This window comes from Alexandromys fortis, unplaced genomic scaffold, assembly GCF_014885135.2.
Source record: "Alexandromys fortis isolate MF-2015 unplaced genomic scaffold, M_Fortis_MF-2015_v1.1 scaffold_269, whole genome shotgun sequence".
Classification (NCBI taxonomy): Eukaryota; Metazoa; Chordata; class Mammalia; order Rodentia; family Cricetidae; genus Alexandromys; species Alexandromys fortis.
The window spans coordinates 49,990-74,995 of record NW_026068138.1 but is presented as its reverse complement, the minus strand read 5'-3'; the positions used below and the strand labels follow the sequence as shown (position 1 = coordinate 74,995).

Below are 25,006 nucleotides of genomic sequence, written 5' to 3'. Positions count from 1 at the left end.
TAGAGAGTTCCAGACCAGCCAGAGCTACGAAGTGAGTCCCTGTCTCCAGAGAACTCAAAAATAAATGGGAAGCAACCTGTAAGCAGGAAACTGTGGAAGGCAAGGGGAGACTTCTGCCCAGTGTGGCTGATGTGGGATACAGGGAGGTGATGTGCGATGCTGTGGGCTGGAGAGGATGTAAAGGAAGGTACTGGACCGTGTGAGGGAAGACTGGATGGGGGCAGGGCTTCTGGCATCACCGGGGTAACAGTTTCTGCTGAGTGTATCAGCAAAAGGTGTAGTCTGGCCTCCAGCCATTATCATTTTAAGTGAGGCCTTAACCTTGTGTATCAGAGAAAAGCGTTTTTCCATGGGCTGGAGAGATGGCTCGTTGGTTAAGAGCAACAGCTGCCCTTCCAGAGGTCCTGAGTTCAATTCCCAGCATTCATATGGCAGCTCACAACTGTAACTCCAGATCCAGGGGATCCAGCACCCTCTTCTGGTCTCCTCAGGCACCAAGAACAGACATGGATGTAGGCAGTATACTCATAGACAGAAAGTAAATAAATAAATTTAAAAATCAAAGAGTCTTTTTTTTAAGTCTTAAACCAGGCGGTAGCAGTGGCACACCCTTTTCATCCCAGCACCCCACCCAGGGAGACCTCTGTGAGTTCCAGGACAGTGACACAGAGAAACTGTCTTGGGAAGAAAAAAAAAATTAGGACTAAGCCTGTGTTGTGTGACTTCTGAGACACGAACAAACATTGATTCACCCCAGGTCCGACAGCAGACCAGAAAAAAAACATTCCACCATGAGTCTAAATAATCTCACTTTTGCCAGGTATTTTCTCAGTCTAGGGAACGAGAGCAACCAATACAACCAGGGCTATGGGCACTCTGCCTCGCAGGGGAGAGACAAAGACAGCTAGTGACTGAGCAGGACTCCAGACGTCTTCCTCTGGCTTGTGTGTGTGTGTGTGTATGTGAGTGTGTGTGTGTATACATACAATATATACATACACAAAATCAAAAAGATGTACCACAACACGAGGATGTTTCCTGGTTAGCTTTAACTGCCACTTTTACACAGCCTAGAGCATCTAAAAGAGCAACTCCTTGGGATGTGGTGCACACCTTTTCGGTCCAGCACTGGGGAGGCAGAAGCAGGAGGATCTCTGTGAGTTTGAGGCTAGCAGGGTCTATAGAGATTCTAACTTGTTTGTTTATTTATTTGTTTGTTTGTTTTTGAGACAAAGTCTCTCTAAATAGTCCTGGGGGTCCTGGAGCTCACTGTGTAGACCAGGTTGACCTCGAACTCATAGAGATCCTCCTGCCTCTGCTTCCCAGGGCTGGAAGTAAAGTGCCACCTCCAGCAAGAGAGAGACTGCCTTAAAACAAAGAAAAAAAAAGCAGAATAGAAGGAGGACGGGGGGGGGGCGGGGGGGGAGGTGTGAACACGCACCTCTGCACACACACAAGCACACGCAGAAATGAACAGCGCAGCACGATATGCTGGGGCATTTCGCCCTACGCCCTACTGGTCAGCACCCAGAGGCAGCCGCACCCCCCCACACACACACATTAAAAAAATCCCTGGAGGCTCGTCACCAGCTGTGACCTGGGCGGTGCGCTTCTGGGAGAGGCCAGGGCCCCAGGCGTCCGGTTTCCTGCCCAGGCCAGTCCAACTTCCGCGCGTCTGGTGGGCAGAAGTTTGTGGGGCATCTGCTCCCGGTCCCCTCTGGGTCCCGCCACAGTTGGGAAGAGGGACCCGAGCGCCCCGCCCCTGAGGCCCCGCCCCGTCCCGTTCCAGCTTTACTAGCCAGAGGTCTCGGGGGGCCCGTAGGCCGCCGGCCGGTCTGGGCCCCCGCGATGTCGCATGGATCGGGGCTCATCCGGACCACGTGCAGCAGCGGCGGCGCGCCGGGGCCAAGCCAGCCCTCGGAGGGACTGCTGGACCGGGTGTACCCGCGTACCCAGGGCGCCCTGCTCAAAGTGGCACAGATGGTAAGAAGGGTGGAGTGGCCTGGGGACGCGTACACGGGCTGCACCTGGCCGGGACCGTGGGATCATTGCGCACCGCTTTAGTGTCCTCCTAAAAAGTTCCCGGAGCAGCCCGCAAGGTCTCCCGTCTCCTCGCATCTCCAACCGCCTCCCAGCGGGGCCGGCCCGCTTCTCCACTGAAACCTGGGGTGCGAGTTCCTCCTCGTCTTCCTTCCTCTTCTCCAGGCCGCGCGTCTCGCACCCGGGCAGGGAAGGGAGAGTCCCCTGCTGTCCCTACCATCCCCAGGCCGTGCCCGGCCGCCGGAGAGCTGAGGGCTCGGCTTGGCGTTCGATATCTGCTGGGGACGGGGAGAATCGCCGCCTTTAAGAACATCGCTGTGCCCCCTGTGCTCCCCCAGGCCTCAGAGGCTCCTCGGAAGGCCGATGGTTAACTGGGAAGGCCTGTGGCTGAGACCTTCTGATGGTCACTTGGAGCCAGGCAGGGTGAGGGGGCCGTTGTTAGTGTGAGCAGGGCTGCACAGAAGCCTCTGGCCAGGCCAGAAGTTGCCAGGCAGGCCTGTTCCAGTTCGCTCTTTACCCACCCTTATTTTCTCCCTCCTGTTTGCTGTTTTCAACTTATTTGAAATGTCTCGTCTTCAACGCCTTTTCTGTTTGTGTGGTTTATTTTGGAACTGGGTTGGACGGTTTGATGCTCCAGTCACTATGGCTGGAGAGGGGAGTGGTAGTTTTGTAGAAAGCTGTGGAGACAGAAGTTTGGGGAACCTGGTGCAAAGTCACAGACCCGGAAGCGGGGTCCTGCCTGCTAAGCGGGAGCAGCCCCCCAGCTGGGGTACTGGGCCAGAGTTTTCTACCATCCGTAACCATTATTTTGGTTGCCTAGCGTTTCCCTGCGGAAAGGGAGGAAGGAGAAGTACTCGCCTCTCTTAAGAAGGGAACCTGGAGGGACCAAAATTGGGACACAGGGGCGTTTTAAAAAGGAACTAAAAAGGTGTGGTTCTAAGCAGTTTTGGTTTGAGCAGAGTGGTGTGTGGGACCCAAGCTACCGGCCTAGATCAGCCAAACAAAAGCAAGAGGCTACTTACCTCTTTGATCTTTAAAAGCTGGTCGGAGTCAGAGAGACTCCAGGCACAGGTGGAGATGAGATCCGAGGATCAGAGGCCTCTGCTTCCATCCACAAGTGAAGCAGTTGAAAAATGTCCCTGCTAGCCTGGGATTTTGGTGCACAAAATTATGAAGGGGAGAAGCGTTAATGCCGGTCCTTGAGTTTGAGGAACGGGGATATTGTGCCAGCTTGTGGGTGACAGTGAAACCAGCCTTTTCCAAATCGGAGAGCAAAGATTTTAACAATGACTTCACCTGCCTGCTGCCTCTCTTAAAACCCAGGTCAGGAGTCTCCCACCTTCGCTGCAGCTGATCAAACCCCGGGAGGGAGGCTGCCTGCTTGGGCCTCCTGTCTGGCTCCTGCCTTTGCCCCACTCTTTAGGGACTCTGTTCTGACATGGAATCTTCATTGTTAGAAACCTTTCATTTATCAATTTAGGATGACCAACAGAAGCAGCTGTGGGACAGCGCCCAGAGGGCCGCTATCTCAGTGGGCTACAGACCTGCTTCTCAGCTTTGTGTTAAGCTTTCAGTGTTCCGATCAAGAGATTTTTTTCATGTTACCTTAAGAACCACAGAGGCTGGGGTTGGAAAGATGGCTCCGTGGTTAAGAACTGGTACTTCCATTCCAGAGGACCCAAGTTGATTTCCACACCCCATTCAGGCAGCTCTATAACTCCAGGGAGATCTGATTGATGCCTCTTGGCTTCCCCGGGCGCCCACACTTTCCTGCACCTGCCGCCACATAGACACACATACATACCTTAAAAACTAAAACCTGCAAAGGCCAGGCCTTAGCTCAGTTGGTTAGAGTACTTGATTAGAACGTATGAAGCCCTGTGACCAATTCCCAGCACCCCATAAGTTTGGGTATGGTGGCTCGTGCCTTTAATCTCAGCACTCAGACCTCAGGTGGAGGCAAGGGAACCAGGAGGTTCATGGTCGTTCTCAGCTATTCAGTAAGTTCCCGGCTAGCCTGGACTACCTGGGACCTGACAAGGGGTAGGGAGAGAATGCCTTGGGCTCTTCCGGGCCAGAGGTCAGGAGGGAAACAAGTCTCCAGTGAGCCCTGGTGTTTGTGTGTCGTTTAGTCAGGTGTGATTCTTGCAATCCTGTGGTCGATTTCTTTCATCTTCCTCAATGGGCAGTGATGTGATCACTGTTCTTAACTTGGAGGAATTCGTTTAAAAGTATCATTTTGCTTGTTTTGTTTGTTCCAGACAGGGTTTCTCTGTGTAGCCCCGGCTGTTTTGGAACTCCTCTGTAGACCAGACTAGCCTTGAACTCAGAGCTCTGCCTGCCCCTACCTCCTGAGTCCTGAGATCAAACACACTTACTACCACTCCTGGCGCTTTTCTTTTTTGTAAGCCAGCTTTGAATAATGTGCAAGTTGCATTCTGTAAGCCATGGCTGCATCATCGCACAGATGCCTTTAAGGAACGGAGTGAGTCATGTCATTGAATAGTGAGGGAAACTGCCTGAAAGGCTGCGAGCACCTAAAGCCACACGGCGGGAGCAGCCGAAGACTGGCTGGCACAGGTGTCACCTTGCATCCCCAGAACACACAATTCTGGCAGAGTCTGAACTTCCTAACAACCCAGAGCAATCAAAACCATGGTGAGACAGTGTCACACGCATGAAGTGGATGATAATGAAGGACCAGTGACAAGTGGCTAAGGTGTGGAAGGTGTGAAGAGGCTGGGACTCTGGGCCACCGCTGACGGGCGTGTAAACTGACACAGCCACTGTAAGGACGCAGATGCAGTAGCTTGGGAGTTCTGCCGCACAAGCATGAAAGGTGAATTTGCTCCACACACGCACCCACGTGCATACCCATACACTCACGCATGCATACACACAGGCACACACACATGCACACACCCACACCCATACACTCACGCATGCATACACACACACACACATGCATGTATACATACCCACACACACACCAGACACACACAGGTACATTAAATAGGTGCCTGTGACCACTACTCCTGCTAGCCTAGGAGAAGTGAGGATGTACATTCATATATATTCATTTTCATAGCAGCGTTATTCACAATAGCCAGAAGCTAGAAACCACAGAGAACCCATAAATGGTAGATGAATTTTTTAAAAAAAAAGCACTACACTTAAGTATTGTACAACAAAAGAAAAGGGAGGTGGGTTGTGAGATACGCAACTCTGTTGGAACTCTCAAAACGTTGTGCTAAGTGGAAGCGGGAAAGCCACCCACCAAAAGATGACGTTCTGTGGTTCTGATCAGACGGAATGTTGAAAATAGGCAAATTTATAGGCACAGATGAAAATCAGGGGCTGCTCAGGGCCCGGCCGGGGCCTTGTGGAAGGAAGTCAGGAGTGACTGTTGGTGGTAGAGGTTTGAGGTGGTGTCTGAAACGGTTAAACGTTGTGGTTGGTTAGACAGCCGCTGAGACTGTAGTAACGGCCGCCGGACTTCACAGGTCAGCCATTTTAAAAAATAGCCTTAGAGAAGCAGTTTCGGGGTGGGGGAGGGCAGACAGCATTTGGCCAGCCTCCAGGTCTGGGAAGTGGGACTGTATTTCAGGGACACCCACAGTCTGCCCAGCCTGACAGAGTGTAGGCTGATGAAGTCTTCTGGCATCACCTAAGGGCCCAAGAGGCCCCAGCTGGAAGGGAAAGAATGGGTGTGGAAGTCAGAGGACAGCTTTGTGGAATCTTCTAGAAGTGCTGTGCACACCTGTAATCCAGCTACTCAGAAGGTGGAGGCAGGAGGATCAGAAGTTTAGGATCATCCTAGGCTACATAGAGTCTAAAACCAACTTGAACTACAACAGACTCTGCCTTGGGTGGGCATGGTGTCACACACCCTGAACCCCAGAATTTCCAGCACGTGAATCTCTGTGAGTTCAAGGCCAGCCTGGTCTACATGCCAAACTCTGGGTCAGCCAAGGTTACACAGAGCATGAGGCTGCCTCAAAAAGAACTAAATATGTTAGCATCCCTCAAATATTGTAATAATTAAAAGTGCACTCAGACCTCATCCAAGTGTGACCTGTACCCTCATTTTGTACCACCAGAAATACAGAGGCTAAAGGACAGCCATGAAACACCCTGCTAAGATTCTGCCCAATCCTGACCTGAGAACAGGCAGACACTTTCTGCTAAAGGCAAAAACAAATTAAAAATTGATAAAGCTGGAGAGATGGCTCAGCAGTTAAGAGCACTGGTTACTTACTCTTCCTGAGGTCCTGGGTTCGATTCTCAGCACCCACATGGCAGTTCACAACTGTCTGTAACTCAAGTTTCAGAGGATGGGGTTTTACATGCTCTTCAGGCCTCTGTGTGCACCAGGCACACATGCAGACATACATACAGGAGAAACACTCATCACATGGAAGAAAAATAAATCTTTTTTTAAGTTGATAATAAAACTATGGGTTTTATCCATCCTAATCAAAGTGATTTGTTCATTGTACATAACACCCAGAGGACAAAGAAGAACACCTGCTCTCCGTTTACTCTCCTCCAACGGGAGCAATAAGTAAGACTTCTCAGGACTTCGTAGACGATACGTATGGTTTTAATGTTGTTTACTACAAAATTAGAATGACCATGTACATATGAGATGCTCGCTTTGGGTTTATTGACTATAACTTACTGTTTACCTGATGTTTGGCTTTTCAATCTTTGTGCTTGTCTGTGGGTGTGTTTGTTTCTATGCATTTAAGTGTGCAGGAGCGGGTTGTGTGTACGTGCGTGCACGCGCACATGCGCATGCGTGTGCACACACCTGTGTCTGGAGGCCGGAAGTTAACTTCCAGTGTTGCTCCTTAGGAGCTGCCAGTCTGGTTTTCTGAGCCAGGGTCCCACCCTGGGACCTGGAGCTTGCTGACGCATCTAGATGACTGGCCTGCCCCACCTCCCCAGTGCCGGGGTTACAGGTGCTTGTCGCTACGCCTGGCCTTTTACATCAGCCTGGGGGTTTAAATCAACTCCGTGATGGAGCATGTGGCAAGTACCATACCAGGCTGTGTCCTGGCGCCCTACCCCTTGGTCCCTCCCCCTATTTGAGACAACCTCTCAAGCCGAGCAGACTAGCCTCAGACTTACTGAGAACAACTTTGAACCATGACCCTCTTGCCTCCACCTCCAGAGTTCTGAAATGGCAGCACACCCCAGCAGGCCTGGCTACAATGCATTTTTAACTAGTGTGTTTTGCAGCCAGGCATGGAGGCACTGATTCATGTTACAGCCTCCTCAACCCCTTCCCCCCTCCCCCCGTTTGCCCCCCACACACACTTTCAAGCTCACAGACTTCCAGTCCTGTCCGTGTAAATGCGGTCACATGCCCCTCCTTGTAGGGAAATCATGTTGAACAGCCCATTGTTCCTCGGAATAGATGCCACCTGCCTTCTACAGTGAGACGGTGCCCCGCAGAGGTGAATGGAATTGAACACTTTTCCATGCGGGCCTCAAACTCCCGGCGATCCTCCTGCCCTTGCCTCCCGTCCTGGCACTGAAGGCAGCACCGCCATGGCCCAGATTTTTCTACACCTTTAAAAATATTTTTATTGTTCTTACTTTGTGTGTTTGTGTGTGTGTGTGCACCCACAAGAACTCACACGCACACACCTGACTGCACATGTGGCTTTTCATGTGGGTTCTGGAGACGGAACTTGAGTCTTCCGGTGTGCACAGCTAGCGCCTCTCTCCCAGGCTGTATTTATCTCCCTCCCAGGCCCAGGTTTTAGACTCCAATGTCTGTAAATTCATAGCTGTCCCTTTATTGTCCACAAATTTCAAGGTGTCAAGTAGAATAGTAATCATAATTGTAATAGTGGATTTGGTGCCTGGCCCTTTGGAAAAGGAGCAATGACAGGCTAGTCAGTCATGCTTTGAATTGTGCCTGTACTTAATTAATGCGACAATGACTGTAGACAGTTCTAGAAGGTGGAGCCCCACAAGTAGGAGACTTTATATCCCCAAGCTGCAAAGCCAAAGGATTTTGTAGGCACAGCCAAGTATACCATCGTCTGCCCTGCTAGGCACTCTTTGAAGAGCCAACCACTGCTATGCTGAGAACACTGGCCAAAGGTGGAAACAGGGGGAGGGTGCACCAGGCCGCAGGGCCGCAGAGGGGAAAGGGTGTGTGGTCCCCTAGTGTGCCAACACTCCAACAGGTTGTTTGTTTAACTGTTCAGTGGGTCCCAGAGACCCTCCAGGGCCCTCGTGACTGCACTGGGGGTGGCACCTGAGGACAGTAGTTCTTCAAATTCTGGTTGTAGACAAGGCCTCCCCTTCTTCCCCCGACCCGGTTTCCTGCATGGCCCATGGGCAGCGCATCTGTTTCCTGCCTGCCATCTGCCTACTGCCTGTGCTGCTGGCCAGCCTTGGCCCTGGAAGCCCCCTCTGACCTGCCAGCTGCTGCTTCCCTTGTTACCAGACTGGCTCTGCAGCTTCCTCGTTGGCTGGCTGGCCACACTCCCTGAATTTCTCACAGGCCAGTAAAGGCATCCTGGGCTGGCAGGGCCTGGACCCAGCTGGGAGGGAGCCCCACGGACTCCAAGACGAGACATCCCTGCTGACTCCACTCCACTCCCTGTGGGTCATCCGCAGCTGCAGAGGGGCAGCCTCCAACAGGCAGCAAGCAGGTTCCCCTGGCTCATGCCGGCAGTCAGCAAGGCTGAGACCTGTGTCCTGAGGCAGCTCACCCACCCATGGTTAGGACAAATGGCTGGACGGAGCAAGAGAAAAGCAGAGAGCTTTCCAGGCGCTCTGAGAGGACAGCTATGGGGTCCTCAGAAGCCCCTTCCTCCCAAGGGGGTGGTTTGGAAGATCGAAGCCGGGAAATGAGAACCTGCAGCAGGACTCCCGACTTTCCTTCCCACAGGTGTGTCTCCCCCCTCAGCCCCCCCACTCCCCCTGCAGCAGCTGTCAGCAGCAACGGGCTGAGCACCCGGCAGGTAAGAGCTGCTGAGGTGGGTGTTTTCTCGTGTTTCCTGGCTAAACTCTGGCTGTCTTAGGAAGTTGGGTCCTATGCCCTTGTTTACGATGGGCATTGAGGAAGAAGAGCTGTGTCGTTTGTCTTCAGGCCTGAAAACCATGACTAGTGACAGCTGGGTTCCAACCAAGTCAGAGCCCAGAACCTAAGTTTTTTGGGTTTTGTTTTGTTTTGGGACGGGGTTTCATGTATCCCAGCCTCGGTTCACTGTGTACCTGAACATAAGTTTGCACTTCTGACCCTCACACCTCCCCTGCAGAGTGCCAAGAATACAAACACGGGTGCTGTGGTTCCTGCCTGGTTAGCCATCCTCCCCACGCCCATGCTGTGTCAGGCTTTTTTAGATTTATTTTATTCTTATTTATGTGTATGTGTATATGTGTGTGCCTGCATGAGTTTCTGTGCACCTCAGTACCTGACAGTCTCTAGAACAGGGGTCACGGACTATAGGCAGTTGTGATCTGCCATGTGAGTGTTGGGAACCCAACCCAAGTCCTCCGGAAGAGCAATAAGTTAACCACTGAGCTATTTCTCTATTTCCCTAACTGTAATTTTCTTTTCCCCTTTTTGAATAAACAAGCATTGAGAAAATTACAACCTTCCCCATGTTAAAACACACACATACACACAACTCTATTGAATTCCACCTCTGCACTTGAACCTGGCCAGGGCCAACCAAGTCACTTTTTCTCACCAAGCCTGCAGCTTTTGTGTGTGGTGAGCAGGCTCTCCCAGATTGGCTCAACATGACAGGCATATCCTTGGGGGACCCCAGGGAGACACACTCTTATGTAAGTCCGTCCTGAGTGAGGGTGGAATTCAGTCAGTGGATGCTGACTGGTGGCATAGGAAACAGGGATGGAGCATCATCCCGTGGGTACATCACACTGTCACAGAGGTGAGAGGCTGCCGAGGATGCAGTTAAGGGCTTCAGAGGCAACTACTTCTGCTTATCCCTTAGGAGGGCCTAACACGTGCAGTAAAAAGCCTTTAGGAGGAACACTGCATCTTCCTAAAGGGGAGATTCTCCCCAGTTCCTCTCAAATGCTGGGATTGTAGGCGCAGGGGTGCACATTACCATCCAGTTTTAGGTGAAAGTGGGGATCAAACCCAGAGATTCCTGCATGCTGGGCCAAGCCCTCTACCAACCAAACCACATTCCCAGCCCTGGGTCGAATTTTGTTTTGTTTTGTCAAGATGGGGTTTCTCTATGTAGCCCCGGCTGTCCTGGAAATCACTGTGTTCCAAGTAGGCCTTGATTTTATAGAGATTTGCCGGCCTCTGCCTCCCAAGTGCTGGAATTAAAGCTTGCACCACCATGCCTGGCCGGCTTCCTGCGTGGAATTTTGTAAAGTAAGAACTTTTTTGTTGGGCTAGAGAAATGATTCAGCAGTTAAGAGCATGTACTGCATTTGCAGAGGACCCAACTTTGGATCCCAGCACCCACATCAGGTGGCAGTGATATGGGCCACCTGAGGGTCTTGTTTGTAACCACTTGGCTTATAGAATCTGTTCCCACCTCTGCTGTCCACCCGTCTCTTCTCCATGGTCCCTTCCCAAAGCTATTCTGAAGAAATTAAAATCCTGTCAGCTGTGGTGGCATACATCTGGAATTCCAGTTCTCAGAACGTAACGTAGGCTGATGTTGAAATAGGAGCGGCGGGGCTGCGTCCCCAACACCCCGGCCGCTTGGCTAGCTCATGCCCGAAATAACAACACACAAACTGTATTCATTTAAACACTGCTTGGCCCATGAACTCTAGCCCTTACAGGCTAATTCTCGCACCTGGACTAGCCCATTTCTAGTAATGTGTGTAAGCACCCCAAGGTGCGCTTACCGGGAAGATTCTAGCCTCCATCCATCCTGGGTAGGAGCTGTAGGGGAGAGCAGAGCCTGGCGTCTCTGCTCCAGAGAGCAGAGCCTGACATCTCTGCTCCAGAGAGCAGAGCTGTCGGGTCTACCCAGGAGCAGAGCAGAGTCTGACCTCACTTCCTCTTCTACCCAGAATTCTATTCTGTTTACTCCTCCCACCAATGCTTTAACCTATGAGGCCAAGCAGTGTGTTTATTACTTAACCAATGAAATCAACAGATTGATATATGACACTCCCACATCAGGCTGAGGCAGAAAGATCCAAGTTTGAGTGCAGCCTAGGCCGTGTAGTAAGACCCTAAAAGGACAGAAGGCAGTGCCTTTGTTTGGTTGTTTGTTTGGTTGGTTGGTTTTGGTTTTTCAAGACAAGGTTTCTCTGTGTGACAGTCCTACCTGTACTGGAACTAGCTCTTGTAGACCAGGCTGGCCTCAAACTAACAGAGATCCTCCTGCCTCTGCTTCCCTAGTGCTGGGATTAAAGGTGTGTGCCACCACTGCCCGGCCAGGCAATGTCATTTTGAACAGCATTGGGTTCCAGGGAATGGACTTGCTGTGGTTAGTGTGAGCCATCACCATCAGCAGGCACAGAGTCCTTCCCCACTCGTGTTAGCTCTGGATCCTTAGTGGGTGCCTTTGTAGATGGACCTTAGTTTTTCATATGCAAGAATATGGGAACAGTTGAGTGTGGTACTTTGTCGGGGACCAGCCTCTACAAAAATACCACTTGCCAGGATAGGGGTGTGGGAATCAGAAAAATAAGTAAAGAGAACAAAGACGTGAATAAAATAATAAAACAGAGCCATAGGATAGTACCGGGAGGGAGTTCCAGTGAATACTGAAATTGCCCACAGTTAATTTTCCATACACTTTTTTATACCCAACACAGAAGGGGGGAGAAGGAAACAAAAGACTTCTTTAACATGATCCAAAGGACAACTGGACAGTTTGTTGCTTCAACAATTTGAGACATCTAGTCATTAGCATTCTGTTGTTTAGGCAGTGAAGCCACACTAAACCAAGTATCCTAAAGGGGCAGCCACTCCCCAGGTTAAACCTCCAATTACAAAAGAAGGTGCAAAAGTATGTTTGCATATCCCAACCATCTGTGAGGGTGGAGTGGATCTACCTGTATGGGCCCATACCAAGTAACCACATCCTGGGTCAGGATGGGTAGCCCTGGCTGTTGTTAACAATTTTTAGCACCCTCCAAACTCTCTGACCATCAGACAAGGTGGAAAAAGGCTCACATTTTTGGGCCTCCGCAGTACTTCACCCCTATAATCCTGGCACTTGGGTGACTGAGGCAGGAGGATTACCTCAACTAGGGGCCAACCTAGACTAGAGGAAGATCTTGTAGAATAGGCAGGGAGGGAGGAAGAGAAGGAAAGAAAGAGATTGGCAGACACTCCTAATAGTAGCATTTGTGGACCAAATATTTGCTCTTAGAAGCTGGACCTGTCCTGAGCCTGAGTTCTCCAACCTTTCGCTGTAGTCTCCGGCACCCACTGTAGTCTGACATCACCCACTGTCATAGAGAAGGACACTACTTAGTGTCCTCCTGGTGCCCAGAGCACCACTGCTAAATCACACGTCTCACCTTGGAGTTATCCAGAACCCGGAGAATAGGGAGAGCTGCAGCCAGTGGATCTGGAAGCAGAGCTGGGCCTATGCAGTTCTTCTGTGAGGTGGGAAGACATTTAGGGGAATGGAGCTAGACAAAAGCAAGTTTTCCTGGGACCAGCCTCAGTCACCTTCATGGGGAATTTGTGGGGAAGCTCTGGAGAAGGAGGCCTGTCACATAGCTTGTCCTGGGGACTAGAGAGGGTGGTCCAGTCCTCACTGGCCACAGTTCAGAGAGAGGCCAGCTGTAGATGCCTAAGCGAGCAAGGACAGAGGGCACAGAGGACTGAGTTCACGGTGGCATCCCTAGCTGCACACACACACATCTGACTCTTTTGAGTTAACAGCTCATGTCAAGCCATGTTCATGTTCAGAGCTATCCTGGGGCACATGCAGCCCACTGGCCACAGGTCGAACACATCTGGCAGAATCTGATGCTCTGCGGGTTTGCACACCTGCTGCAGGCTGCATCTGCCCTGCCTGCTGTCTTCCCTAGTGTCCCTCTGGACCTGCAGCTCCAGGCACAGACGCCCTCAGGACTTCATGTCACATTTTGCTATCCACTGAAAGAGCTGTGTAGTTTTTGTTGTTTTTATCCGACTCTAATTGCAAATAAGAGCAGGAGGAGTGAAAAATAAAGTGGGTGGGGAAGAAAATTATTTCAGCAGCCTTTTCCTGATTCAACAATGTTGTGACAATAGCAATAACTAAATCAGTGTGTAGTGTGTGTGTGTGTGTGTGTGCACGTGCTTAGCCACGTGTGCTGGTGAGATGCATGTGTGCGCATGTGCATGTGGAAGCTAAGGATCCACCTCAAGAGTCCTCAGTTACTATTCCCCTTTTGAGATGAGTTCTCTCTCTGAACCTGGAGCTCACCCGCCTGGCCAAGCAAGCCCCAGGAACCTGCCCATCTTCACGTCCCCAACACTGGGGTGACAAGTGTGGGCCACATGGCTCCTGACTTCACACAGGTGCTGAGGCTCACACTCAGGTCCCCCTGCTTAGCAGCAAGCACTTTACCCACTGAGCTCTTGCCCCGCCACTTCACCGGACCTTTTGCTTATTTGTGTTTGTTTGGTTTTGTTTTTCAAGACAGGGTCCCTCTGTGTAACAGAGCTGTAAGAGCTGTTCTGGAGCTCACTCTGTAGACCAGGCTGGCCTTGAACTCACAGAGATCCACCTACCTCTGCTTCCGGGGTGCAGGGGTTAAAGGTGTGCACCACCACTGCCCAGCACGCTGTCTCATTTTTAACTCCTTGTAACAACATAGGTCACAATCATGGACAGATGTGTCCTGGAGAACAGTACCTGACTGCTTGAGTGAGGACCTTCCCAATCCTTCCTGCGGTTTCACTTGGAAAGCCAGAAACCCACAGACACACACGTCAATGGTGCAATGCTGGCTTTTGTTTCTGAGACAAGGTCTTGTTAGGTTGCCTCAGCTAGCCTGGAACTCACAATCCCCTGCCTCTCCACCTCTCTAGTGCCATCATCCCCAGCTGGGACACTAGCTTTCCAAGGCTTCTCAGGATTGGTCAGGATGTCCTGTTCATTGTATGACACTCCGGGTGGACGAAAGAACTCTAGGGCAAGGTACATGCGGGAGTCTGAACGAGAATGGCCCCCATAGGCTCATAGATTTAAAGGCTTGGTACCCAGTTGGCGGAATTGTTTGGCAAGGATTAGGAGGTGTGGCCTTATTATAGTGGCTATAGTTATAGTGGTGTGCAGGGTGTACTGCACACTGTAATTGTACACTGTATACTATATACTATACACTGTACACATACACTGTATACCATACATTGTATGCTATATACTATACATCATACACTGTACACCATACAATATACACCACTATACACTGTACTCAGGTTAAGGCTGGTCCTTGCCTCCTGAGAAGTTTTTTGTTTTGTTTTCATCATGAATGGATGTTGAAATGCTTGCCCTATGCTTTTTTCTGCATCAGTTGACGGGGACATATGGCTGCCTCTCGTGTCTGTCTCTCTAGTGTGGGTTCAAATCATCTGGAACTCTTAGACCAGCTGTGCACTTCTGAGGTGCCCTGTGCTCCCGTCTCGTCTGTGCTGCTGGCCTGATGCACTAAGATGCAACTGAGGGGCAGAAACCACTCCTTCTGAGACGTTTGCATGTGAACAGTCCACTCTGAGCTTTTCAGAGTCCATACCTTTTGCCCCTTCTGTGACTGACTTTTGTGGGTTGTTGTTTGTTTGTTTTTCGAGACAGGGTTTCTCTGTGTAGCCCTAGCTGTATTGGAACTTACTCCACCAACCAGGCTGGACTTGAACTCAGATACGCTTACCTCTGCCTCCTGAGTGTTGGGATTAAAGGCGTGCGCCATCAATGCCCAGCTGATTTTTTTTAACTTTTTTATTTTTTTAACCTCTTTTTCAGTTCCACCATGCTTTAGGAAAGGGAGCATTCTGTAAGCCAATCCTGAGACACAGTTAGGAAGTCTTTACTCTCGGGAGCAAGGGTCATGAAGACCTCAGCTGACTCCTGCTATGTAAGCTCTCCCCAGCTGTCACCCTGAGGACTGCTGGCCTGTGTCTGGGTCACCTGAGCTCTGGGTGTAGGTGGATGAGTGTTGCCACTATGGAGGACAGGCATATAGGCAGATTTCGTGGGCCCCCACTTCCTCTCAGCGCTTCCAGGTCAGGGGTGAGGCCTTCTGTAGAGACTGAAAAGCCTGCTTTGTCTGACAGGCTTTGACGGTGGCCAACCCTGCAGGCTGGTGAAGGGAGCAGGTGGGGCTAGCCAAGGTCAGCCGTGCCAGGTTATTTTTAATAAATGGAGGCTAAGGGGGCGGGGACCTCGCTGAAGGGAGGCCTTTGTCTCCACAAACTCACCATGGACACGGTGAGGACTCACTCACAGGCCAGGGAAGGCTTACCTTCCACTGTGCATGGGACAGAGGGCAGCACTCAGACCTCGGGAGAACAAGGTATCCAGGCCTCAGACCCCAGACGCATCTTTCCTTCCTCTAAGGTGGCAGCCCTCAACCTCTGGGTCATGCTCCCTCAGGGTTGTTGAAGGACCCTTTCACAGGGGTCCCCCAAGACCATCAGAAACCACAGAAATTCACATTACGATTCATAACAGTAGCAAAATTGCAGTTACAAAGCAGCAAGGGAATAAGTTTATGGTTGGGGTCACCACACCATGCGGAACTGTGTTAAAGGGTCGCAGCCTTAGGAAGGTTGAGAACCGCTGCTCTAAGGAGTTTTCCAAGCTGCTTGCTCCCTAGCTGCCCCTCAGAGGATCGAGGTGGGGAGGCCCGATCTGGTTTCATTACCGCTTGGTTTGTGGGAGGATTTAGACTCAGTCTGAAATTGTTGTGAAAAAAAACTCTCAGGACTCCGTAGCAGTTAGGGAGGGTTGGGGAGGTGCATGGACCCTCTTGTTTGTGTACCCACGGGGCTCCCTGCATCACCAGGCAGCAGAGTCCCCCCAAACCCCTGGAGGTCTTGAGGGGGGCTCTTGCTGCCTTCCCTGTCCTGTCTTTTTCCTCTCCTGGCAATCCCCTGGCTGTTACAGGAATTGGTTCTCTCATTCCACCATGTGAAACCTGAGGCTGACTCAGCCCTCAGACTTGACAGTAACAGCCTTTGCCCTCTAAAGCATGTCGCCAGCCTTCCCTTCGGCTTCCCGTGTTCTTACCGAAGGCCGGTCTTCAAGCAGCCTCAGGTCTATCCGGGTCCCCATGGGGGGTGATCCACATGCTGAACAATAGTGTCCGTGACCCAGGGCACAGGCCCATCATGGTTCTTGTGTACTTGCTTGGTTGTTTTTCATTCCAGACTAATCCCTCTCCTCAGGCTGGCGCAGGCTTGGCTCCGGGTTGCTCCAGTTTTGAATCAAGGCATCCTGCAGCCTTGTTGAGGGACTCAGCGGGCACACACTCTGGCACTTGCCCAAAGCTGCGTGCCAGGCCTCTTACAGGGTCTGACAAGCCTCGCTGATTCTCTAAGGATTGATTTCCCATGATACTGGCCAGAGTGCCAGCCCCATGTGCTCTTTGTCCGAGACTCCTGAGGGCTCCCCCTGGCAAAACGGAAGCTGGTGTGGCCTTTTTGGTGTTTGTTTGTTTTCAACTTTATCATTGTCGTGTATATGTGTGTGCATGGCATGTGTCCCGCGGCTAGTGTATATATGGCGTGTGTCCTGTGTATATGTGTGTGCATAGCGTGTGTCCCGCAGCTTGTGTATATGTGTGTGCATGGCGTGTGTCCTGTGAATATGTGTGTGCACGGCGTGTGTCCCACAGCTCATGTTTGGATGGAGGGCAGGAAAAAAACATGTGCAGTCAGTTCTCTTTCCAGGTTTCACGCGGGTTCTGGGATGGACTCCATCATGAGGCTTACACGGCAGGTGCATTTATCTGCTGGACCGTCTCACCAACCGGTTGGTTTTCATTTTTTCCTTCCTTCCTTCCTTCCTTCCTTCCTTCCTTCCTTCCTTCCTTCCTTCTTTCCTTCCTTCCTTCCTTCCTTCGTTTTCCAAGACAGGGTTTCTCATGTAACAATCCTGTCTGTCCTGGAACTTACTCAGTAGACCAGGCTGGCCTCGAACTCAGATCCACCTTTCAGTGCTGGGATTAAAGGTGTGTGCCACCACCCAGCATTTTTTGCTTTTGCTTTTTTTTTTTTTTTAAGACAGGGTTTCTCTACAGCCCTGGGTATCCTGGAACTTGCTCTGTAGACCAGGCTGGCCTCATAGTCTCAGAGATCTGTCTGTCTCTGCCTCTCAAGTGCTAAGATTAAAGTTGTTTTGTTTTGTTTTGTTTGGATTTTTCGAGACAGGGTTTCTCTGTAGCTTTTGTTTATTTATTTATTTATTCATTATGTATACAATATTCTGTCTGTGTGTATGTCTGCAGGCCAGAAGAGGGCACCAGACCTCATTACAGATGGTTGTGAGCCACCATGTGGTTGCTGGGAATTGAACTCAGAACCTTTGGAAGAGCAGGCAATGCTCTTAACCACTGAGCCATCTCTCCAGCCTCTCAGTAGCTTTTGGTTCCTGTTCTGGAACTAGCTCTTGTAGACCAGGCTGGCCTCGAACTCACAGAGATCCGCCTGTCTCTGCCTCCCAAGTGCTGGGATTAAAGGCATGAGCCACCATCATCTTTAAAGTTGTTTTTTAAGATGGGGGTCTCAGGCTGGTTTCTAACTCACAAAGTAGAAGAAAATGACCTTGAACTTCTGACTTCTGATCCTCCCTCTGCCACTGTTGGACTCTAGCATCCAAACACCGAGGAGGAGTCGCCCCCAGAGACCACCTTACACACCACAGCTGATGCAAAAGCATGAGGATTTTATTAATTCTGTCATGACAAGGTCCCTCAGCATTCGGGAAGCCGAGAGACCTCGAATAGCTGGCACAGCCTACTTTTAAAGGAGAAGGCCACAGAAGCAAGGGGGGTTGTTCTTTGACTATTATGATTGGCTTATTTGAAAGGGTTCTTACCAATAATTGGCTGGAGAGCTGTTGCCAGATAAGATGAAGTAAGAGGTCATTTTGACCCCATTTCCCAGGGGACTGAATCAAAACATACGTATATGGGTAATCGTTCAGGAACTGAGTACGTGCATGTGTAGCTGTTAGGTCCTTGGTTCCCAGGGGAGGAGGGGAAGCACTATGGCACGGAGGCTGAGAGGATTCAGAATTGTTAGAAATGGCTTCAGAATTGTCTTAAAGTCTTACACCACCTCCCAAATGCTGAAATTAGGTTTGTACCACCATGCCTGGTTTATGAGGTGTTAAGGATTGAACCTAGGGTTTTGTGAGCACTAGGCAAGCACTCTGCCAAACAAACTAGACCCCAGTCCCTACATTGGTTTGGTTGGTTGGTTGGTTGGTTGGTTGGTTGGTTGTTTAGTGAGTTGCTTTGGTTTAATTTTGGTTTGAGACAATCTCACTCTGTAGCACTGACAGGCCTTGAACTTGAAGCAATCCTCTGCCTCTGCTGAGATTGAAGGCAAGGGGCACCATGCTTAGCTTTATTGTAAATATATGTACTGACAGACAAGGATTAGAACTGGGGATGTGGTTGATAGTCAATGAATAATTATCAAATAAATGGGTTCTTTTCAAGGCAGAGTTTCTTTGCATAGCTGTAATTGTCCTAGAACTCTCTCTCTCTGTAGACCAGGCTGGCCTCAAATTCACAGAAATCCTCCTGCTTCTGCCTCCAGAGTGCTGGGATTAAAGGTGTGAGCCACTACACTGGGCATACATGTGTTTTTGTTCCCTTACTAAAAGCAAGGGTAGACTGAAGCCACGCCAGTGCCAGTTCTGAAAATAGATGTATCAGTTAGCTCTGCTGCACAACAAATAGTTAGAAATCTTAGCCAGGCTATGGTAGCCTGCTCCTTTAAACCCAACACTCAGGAAGCACAGGCAGGCAGATCTCTATGAGTTCAAGGCCAGCTTGGTCTAACGTAGTGGGTTCCAGGACAGCTAGGGCTGTTACACAGAGAAACCCTGTCTCGACTCCCTCCCCACAAAAATCTTAATGACATCCAATGTAAAAAACGCAATGTCCGCTCTACGGTACGTGAGCCAGGAACCAGGCTGGAGACTTAAAAACACATAAAGATACGTGCACACTGACAGAGACACAGGGACACAGGTCATCCTTGATACAAGAATGCCAAGAATGTCCACTTTATTGTCCTCAGGGGTAGCTTATATAGGGCTCTGGCCACGCCCCAGCTCTCAGGATCTTTCAGCTGAGGACTCATCAGAATCCACGCGCCTGCCATCAGGATGCTCAGAGCAGCTGCAGGCAAGGTCTCATGCTCAGATCAGCTGCAGGCTGCTCAGAGTGGAGGAAAACAAGTTGTTTACAAGAAATTCAGGGTCTGGTGGTTCACAGTCCCCCAACAATCCAGTAAGTACTTACTGCTGGCTGGACAGGACTCTCAGAGGCCTGAGTCTGAGCTGCTGTGAGCCAGGGTTGGCAGATGTCACCTCCTCTGGGCAGCCTCCAGTGGGATAATTGGGATGGCTTTGCACCATCTCAAAGTCTTTTGATCCAGCAGAATGGTAGCTTAGAGTAAAAGTGTAGGGGCAGGTGGGGATGTGATTCAGCTGTAGAGTGTTTATTTACCTCATATGCAAGAAGCCTTAAATTCAGTCCCTCACACCGCCTAAACCAGGCCTGGTAAAACAAACCCGAATCCTAGCACTCTAGAAAGAGGATCAGAAGTTCAAGGTTATCCTTGGCTTCTTAGTGAGTTCCAGGCCAGCCTGAGCTTCATGACACCCTTGTCTCCAAGGAAAAACAGAAAAGTGAGCTGAAACGCGCTGTTAAAGCAAACCGGAACATCTGCCTTCCTCTGTGGCTCTTTGTTTATTCATTATTTATGTTATGTGCACATGTAACGTGTGTGGGTACACGCCTGTCACAGTATGCACGTGGAGGTCAAAGGGCAGCCCACGGGGCTTGCTTCTCTACCATGAGGGTCCCAAGGATTGAACTCAGATCATCATGTTTGGCAGCAGCCACTGCTATCCACTGAGCCATCTCCCCAGTCCCAGGAGAGGTCACATTTAATGCTAAGAATGCAACACACGAGAGTGTTTGGTAGCAGATCCTGCTCCTAGGGAAGCATGCATGGGGGTCTAGAGAATGCTGGAGGTCCTGCATGTCACCAGCCAGCTGTCGCTTGTCTACAGCAGAGCTCGGGTCTGCAGGTCTCTCGGGTCTGCAGGTCTGGGCGCCTGCCTCCAGACAGCAGACGGGTCAGGACTCTCACCCACCAGGCCTGTGGCTTAGAGGTGGGGATTTACCACACTGTTCTCCACTGGTACCTGACGTGGGGCTGTCAGGTCATCCTCAAGACAGGGCTCTTAATGGCATCAGCTGTGGTTCAGCTAAGACCGCCCCCATGGTGTCTCTGGCCGGGGGACACTGTCAGGCAGACCCTCAGGTGCAAGTGTCGAGTGTGTTCCTCACCTGTGGCCATCATTCTCCTTTGGCAGAGTCCAGCTCTCAGAGCAAGAATCAAAACACAAGCCAGGCGGTGGTGGCGCACACCTTTAATCCCAGCACTCGGGAGGCAGAGTCAGGCGGATCTCTGTGAGTTCGAGGCCAGCCTGGACTAGAAGAGCTAGTTCCAGGACAGGAACCAAAAGCCACGGAGAAACCCTGTCTCGAAAAATCCAAAAAAAAAAAAAAAAATCAAAACACAAAACTCAGAACAACTCATATATCACTTTCAAAACATGCCAAGTGTTTTGTGTGTGTGGTTTTTGTCTTGTTTTTGTTGTTGTTTTCTATTGTTTGTTTGTTTTGAGAAGGATTCTCACAACGGCTCTCTAGCTGGCTTAGAATTTGGCTTAGAATTAGCCCAAACTGGCCTTGAATTCTTAGAAATCTGTCTGCCCCTGCTTGCACCACCACAGACCAGGGCCTGTTTTCAAAGTGCTTATTCCAGGGCTGGAGAGATGGCTCAGCAGTTAAGAGCACTTGCTGCTCTATCAGAGGACTGAAGTTTGGTTCTCAGCCCCAAGTCAGGAGGCTCACAATCATCAGTAACTCTAATCTCCAGGAATTCCAACGCCTCTGTTTTCCTCAGTCACCCACACGCATGTGCACATACTCACATGCAGACACACACACAGCTACATGCAATTAAAACTAATAAAACATCAATCTCTTAGGGCTGGAGAGATGACTCAGCAGTTAAGAGCCCTGGCTGTTAGAGGACCCAGGTTCAATTCCCAGCACCCACATGGTAACTCACAATGGTCTATAACTCCTGCTCCAGGGAATGCAACACCCTCACACAGACACACACAGGCAAGATGCCAATGTGCATAAAATACAAATAAATAAATTATTAATAAATAAATAAGTCTCTTAAAAGTGGCTATTCCTGGGCTGGGGAGTTGGATTCATTCCCCAGCACCACATAAAACTGGATATGATGGCACATGCCTGCAATCTTAGTCCAGGTGGTGGACAGACAGAGGAGGACCAGATGTTCACAGTCTGCCTCTTCATAGGGAATCCGAGGCCAGCTGGGATAATAAGCCAACAAGGCCAGTAAGATAGCTCAGCATGTAAAGCCTCTCACAGCCAAGCCTGATCCCCAGAACTCATCTGGTGCGGGGAGAGAAATGACCCCCGACACTTGTCCTCTGACCGCCACACTGGCACTGTTCCATGTGTCCACACCTGTACATACACACATTCACACATATGAAGTGGGAAGTTCTTCTGCTCAGTGCGGGAGGTGCTGTTCTCTGGTTGGATCCTGGACTGTGTAAGTAGAGGCAGGAGCTAGGACGGATCCATCCCTGTGCTTCCTAATTGTGGATGAGAAGAGAGTAACTGCTTCAAGGCCGTGCTGCGGGTGGAGAGGTGGCTAGTGGTTAAGGGCGTGGCCTGCTCTTCTAGAAGTCCACACATGTATATGTGTGTGTGCACGCATGCACATGCGTGCATGGACACTGATTCAAATATGTTACTGCCTACAAGCTGAGCTGGTTGGACTAATTACTAGTGACCAAGTGACCTCCATTTCTCTCTGTGAAACAGGGTTGATTTTTGTCTACCTGGCAGAGTTCTTGAATGCTTCCATTGGATCTTATATGCCACATGGCAATCAATAATAACTTGTCCACTGATAAGGACAATAGATGAGTTGCTATTTTTGCCATTTGAAACAGCTGTATATTAGTTTTAGCTAATACATAAGCCCTGGCTCCCCCTGAATGTCTTTTCCAAGCCTGTGTTACATGAAAGCAAATTCTTTCAACCTCCCGGGCAGTTTGTGTGGGAATAGCCTGGACTGTAGCTATCAGTTCCGGCTTGGCTTGACACAGGGACAGCCCTGCTGGTTTCCTGTGTGTCCCCCTACTCCTGGGTGCCTGTCGTGGGCAGAAGTGTGCTAACATTTCCATGTCTGCCACAGGTCACCTTGCTGATCGCCTTCATCTGTGTGCGAAGCTCCTCCCCTTGGATCGACTATGGCGCCTACAGCTTCTTTGAAGTCGTCACAATCTGCGACCTGATAATGATTCTCGTCTTTTACCTGGTCCACCTCTTCCGCTTCTACCGTGTGCTTACCTGCATCAGCTGGCCCCTGTCGGTAAGAGGGAGACCTGGCCCCAGTGTCAGCACACAGGGGTTTGGACACGGCTGCTTGGTCCCCGACTCCTCAGTGCTTGGCGGACATCTCTGCTGGCCTCCTGAGGGTCCCTCAAACTCACATCCCAGCCTTAGAAGGCTGTGGCTCCTTTGCCATTTACCCGCTGTGTGTGTGGAGTGTAGAACAAGCCTTGAGGAGAGAGCTAGTAAGGGTGTGCACACTGCCGAGAGAGCTGCACAGTGACACTTGGTGGCAGAGGCTGAGAAGGTAAACCAGAAGGATCTGCTTTGAAGACAGTGTCTCGCTCTGTAGGCCAGGCTGGTCTGAAACTCGCAGAGATCCTCCTGCCTCTGCCTCCTGAGTTAAAAGTATGTGCCTGGAGGCAGGTGTCATGACCTTTCCTGTGGTCTCTGAAGGGAAGCATTGTATCTTTCATGTTGACGTGAAGCTAGATATGAATTTTTATAGTTATCTGTCATCAGACAGAGACCCTATTCTGTTGAGTGTTTTTTGTTTTTAGGTTTTTTTTTGAGAGCATTTATTACTGTCGTAGTTCCTTCTGTTCTGTTTCATTTTGCTTAATGCTGGATTAAACCTAGCACCTTAGGAAAAGGCCTACAAAATGATCTCGGGAACTGGGCAGTTCTTGGTCTCTGGCTCTGCTCACCAGAGATTGTGTCTCTTACTTGCCCAGCTTCCTTCTCTCCAGTGTGGGTCTTCCTGGCCCAGGGTCACCTGAGCGACATGCCCTTCTTCTGTCCTAAGTGTTCCAAGGGAGAGAACACAGCTCTCCCATCTCCCTGCCCCGGAGTGAGCTCTCCTGTCTCCCCAGAGCGAGCTCTCCCGTCTCCCTGCCCCGGAGCGAGCTCTCCATTCATTCCTTTCTTTCTTCCGCCCGGCTTCCAGGAGCTTCTGCACTATGTCATCGGCACCCTGCTTCTTCTCATCGCCTCTATCGTGGCAGCCTCCAAGAGCTACAACCAGAGTGGCCTGGTAGCAGGAGCGGTGAGATGTTTCCTACAACCAGTTCAGACTTCAGCTCCTTTCCTCCCAATAGTGGCCAGGGAAGGGGCTGATTTGGGGGCCTTCCTTCTTCAAATTCACACCTACCTCAATCCAGCCAGCTACCCTCTCCAAAGAGCCTGGCATTTGGGCTCGTTTCAGAGGGTCTGGGAAGTAGGCTGAAGGACTGTTGACAAACTTATACAGCTTCAGGAGTAGCGGCCCATTCTTTACACCCTATCTCTAGGTCTGTCTCCCTTACAGCCACTGCTTACATCAGAGCAAAAGGGTTTCAATCCCCATGCCAACTCTGAGCATATGCTCACGGCAGAGTGTTTGGGCATCTCTTTTGCTTCAAGAGGGAAGGGCACTGCAATGAACTAGTGATGTCTGCCATGAGTCTTTTGTCTCTTTTCTTTTGGGTCTCACTGGGTAGTCCAGGCTGGCCTGGAACACGCTGTTTAGCCCAGGCTGACCTGAAACTGACCTAAAATGCATTGCTTAGCTCAGGGTGGCCTTAGACTTACAGAGATCCTCCTCTATCTCCTCCTGAGTACTGGGGTTGTAGGCATGCACCACACTGCTCAGATACCTTAAAAGATATACATATCTTTTAAGATATATATATATCTTATGTAGCCAAAGCTGAACTTAAATTCAATATGTAGCTGAGGATAACATTGAACTTCTGATCCTGCTGCCTCCACCTCCCCCCGTTCTGGGATTATAGGGGTGCTCCACCCATCCCTAGACTGCATGCAGGCGGTCTACCAATTGACCTTCTTCCCAGTCTCCTTTTAGTTTCAGCAGTACTCAGGCCCGGAAGGGGCTCCTTATCCCTTGCAGAGATTAAAATGATCTGCCCAAGCCACGTCCAGCCAGCTAGACTGTACAGAAGTCCAGCCCTGTGGGACATACACAAGCAGACGAATGTGTAGACACATATGGGAGCATGGTTGAAACAGCCATAGATTCTTGTGATCTGATTTGTGATTCCGCCAACTTCATATCTGAGTGGCCTTTAGTCTAGTACCCAGGCAAGAAAATTTTTTGTGTTTGTTTTAAGACTTGGTCTCTTGTAGCCCAGACTGACCTCTAACTTAAGAAGTAGCCAAGGATGACCTTCAACTTGAGATTCTCCTGACTCCAGCCCCGAGTGCTAGGATCTAAGGCATGCAACACCACATCTGGTGTGTGTGGTGCTGAGGATGGAGCCGAGGGCTTGGTGCCTGCTGGCAAGCACTCTACCAACTGAGCTAAGACTTTTAAAATGAGTTTCAGGGTCTTTGCAAGTTTCTTTTTTTTTTTTTTTTTTTTTTTTTT

The 25,006-nt window shown here is 50.3% G+C and overlaps 1 protein-coding gene across 1 annotated transcript; it reads left to right on the top strand.

Annotated features, from left to right (window-relative positions):
• The first annotated feature begins 1,555 nt into the window (after positions 1–1,555).
• Cmtm7 (CKLF like MARVEL transmembrane domain containing 7) lies at positions 1,556–25,000 on the top strand. The gene is made up of 3 exons (XM_050126566.1): positions 1,556–1,983; positions 22,505–22,681; positions 23,588–25,000. The coding sequence occupies exons 1-3, from the start codon at positions 1,849–1,851 to the stop codon at positions 23,864–23,866; spliced, it is 591 nt and encodes a 196-aa protein (XP_049982523.1). The 5' UTR covers positions 1,556–1,848; the 3' UTR covers positions 23,867–25,000.
• The last annotated feature ends 6 nt before the right edge of the window (positions 25,001–25,006 follow it).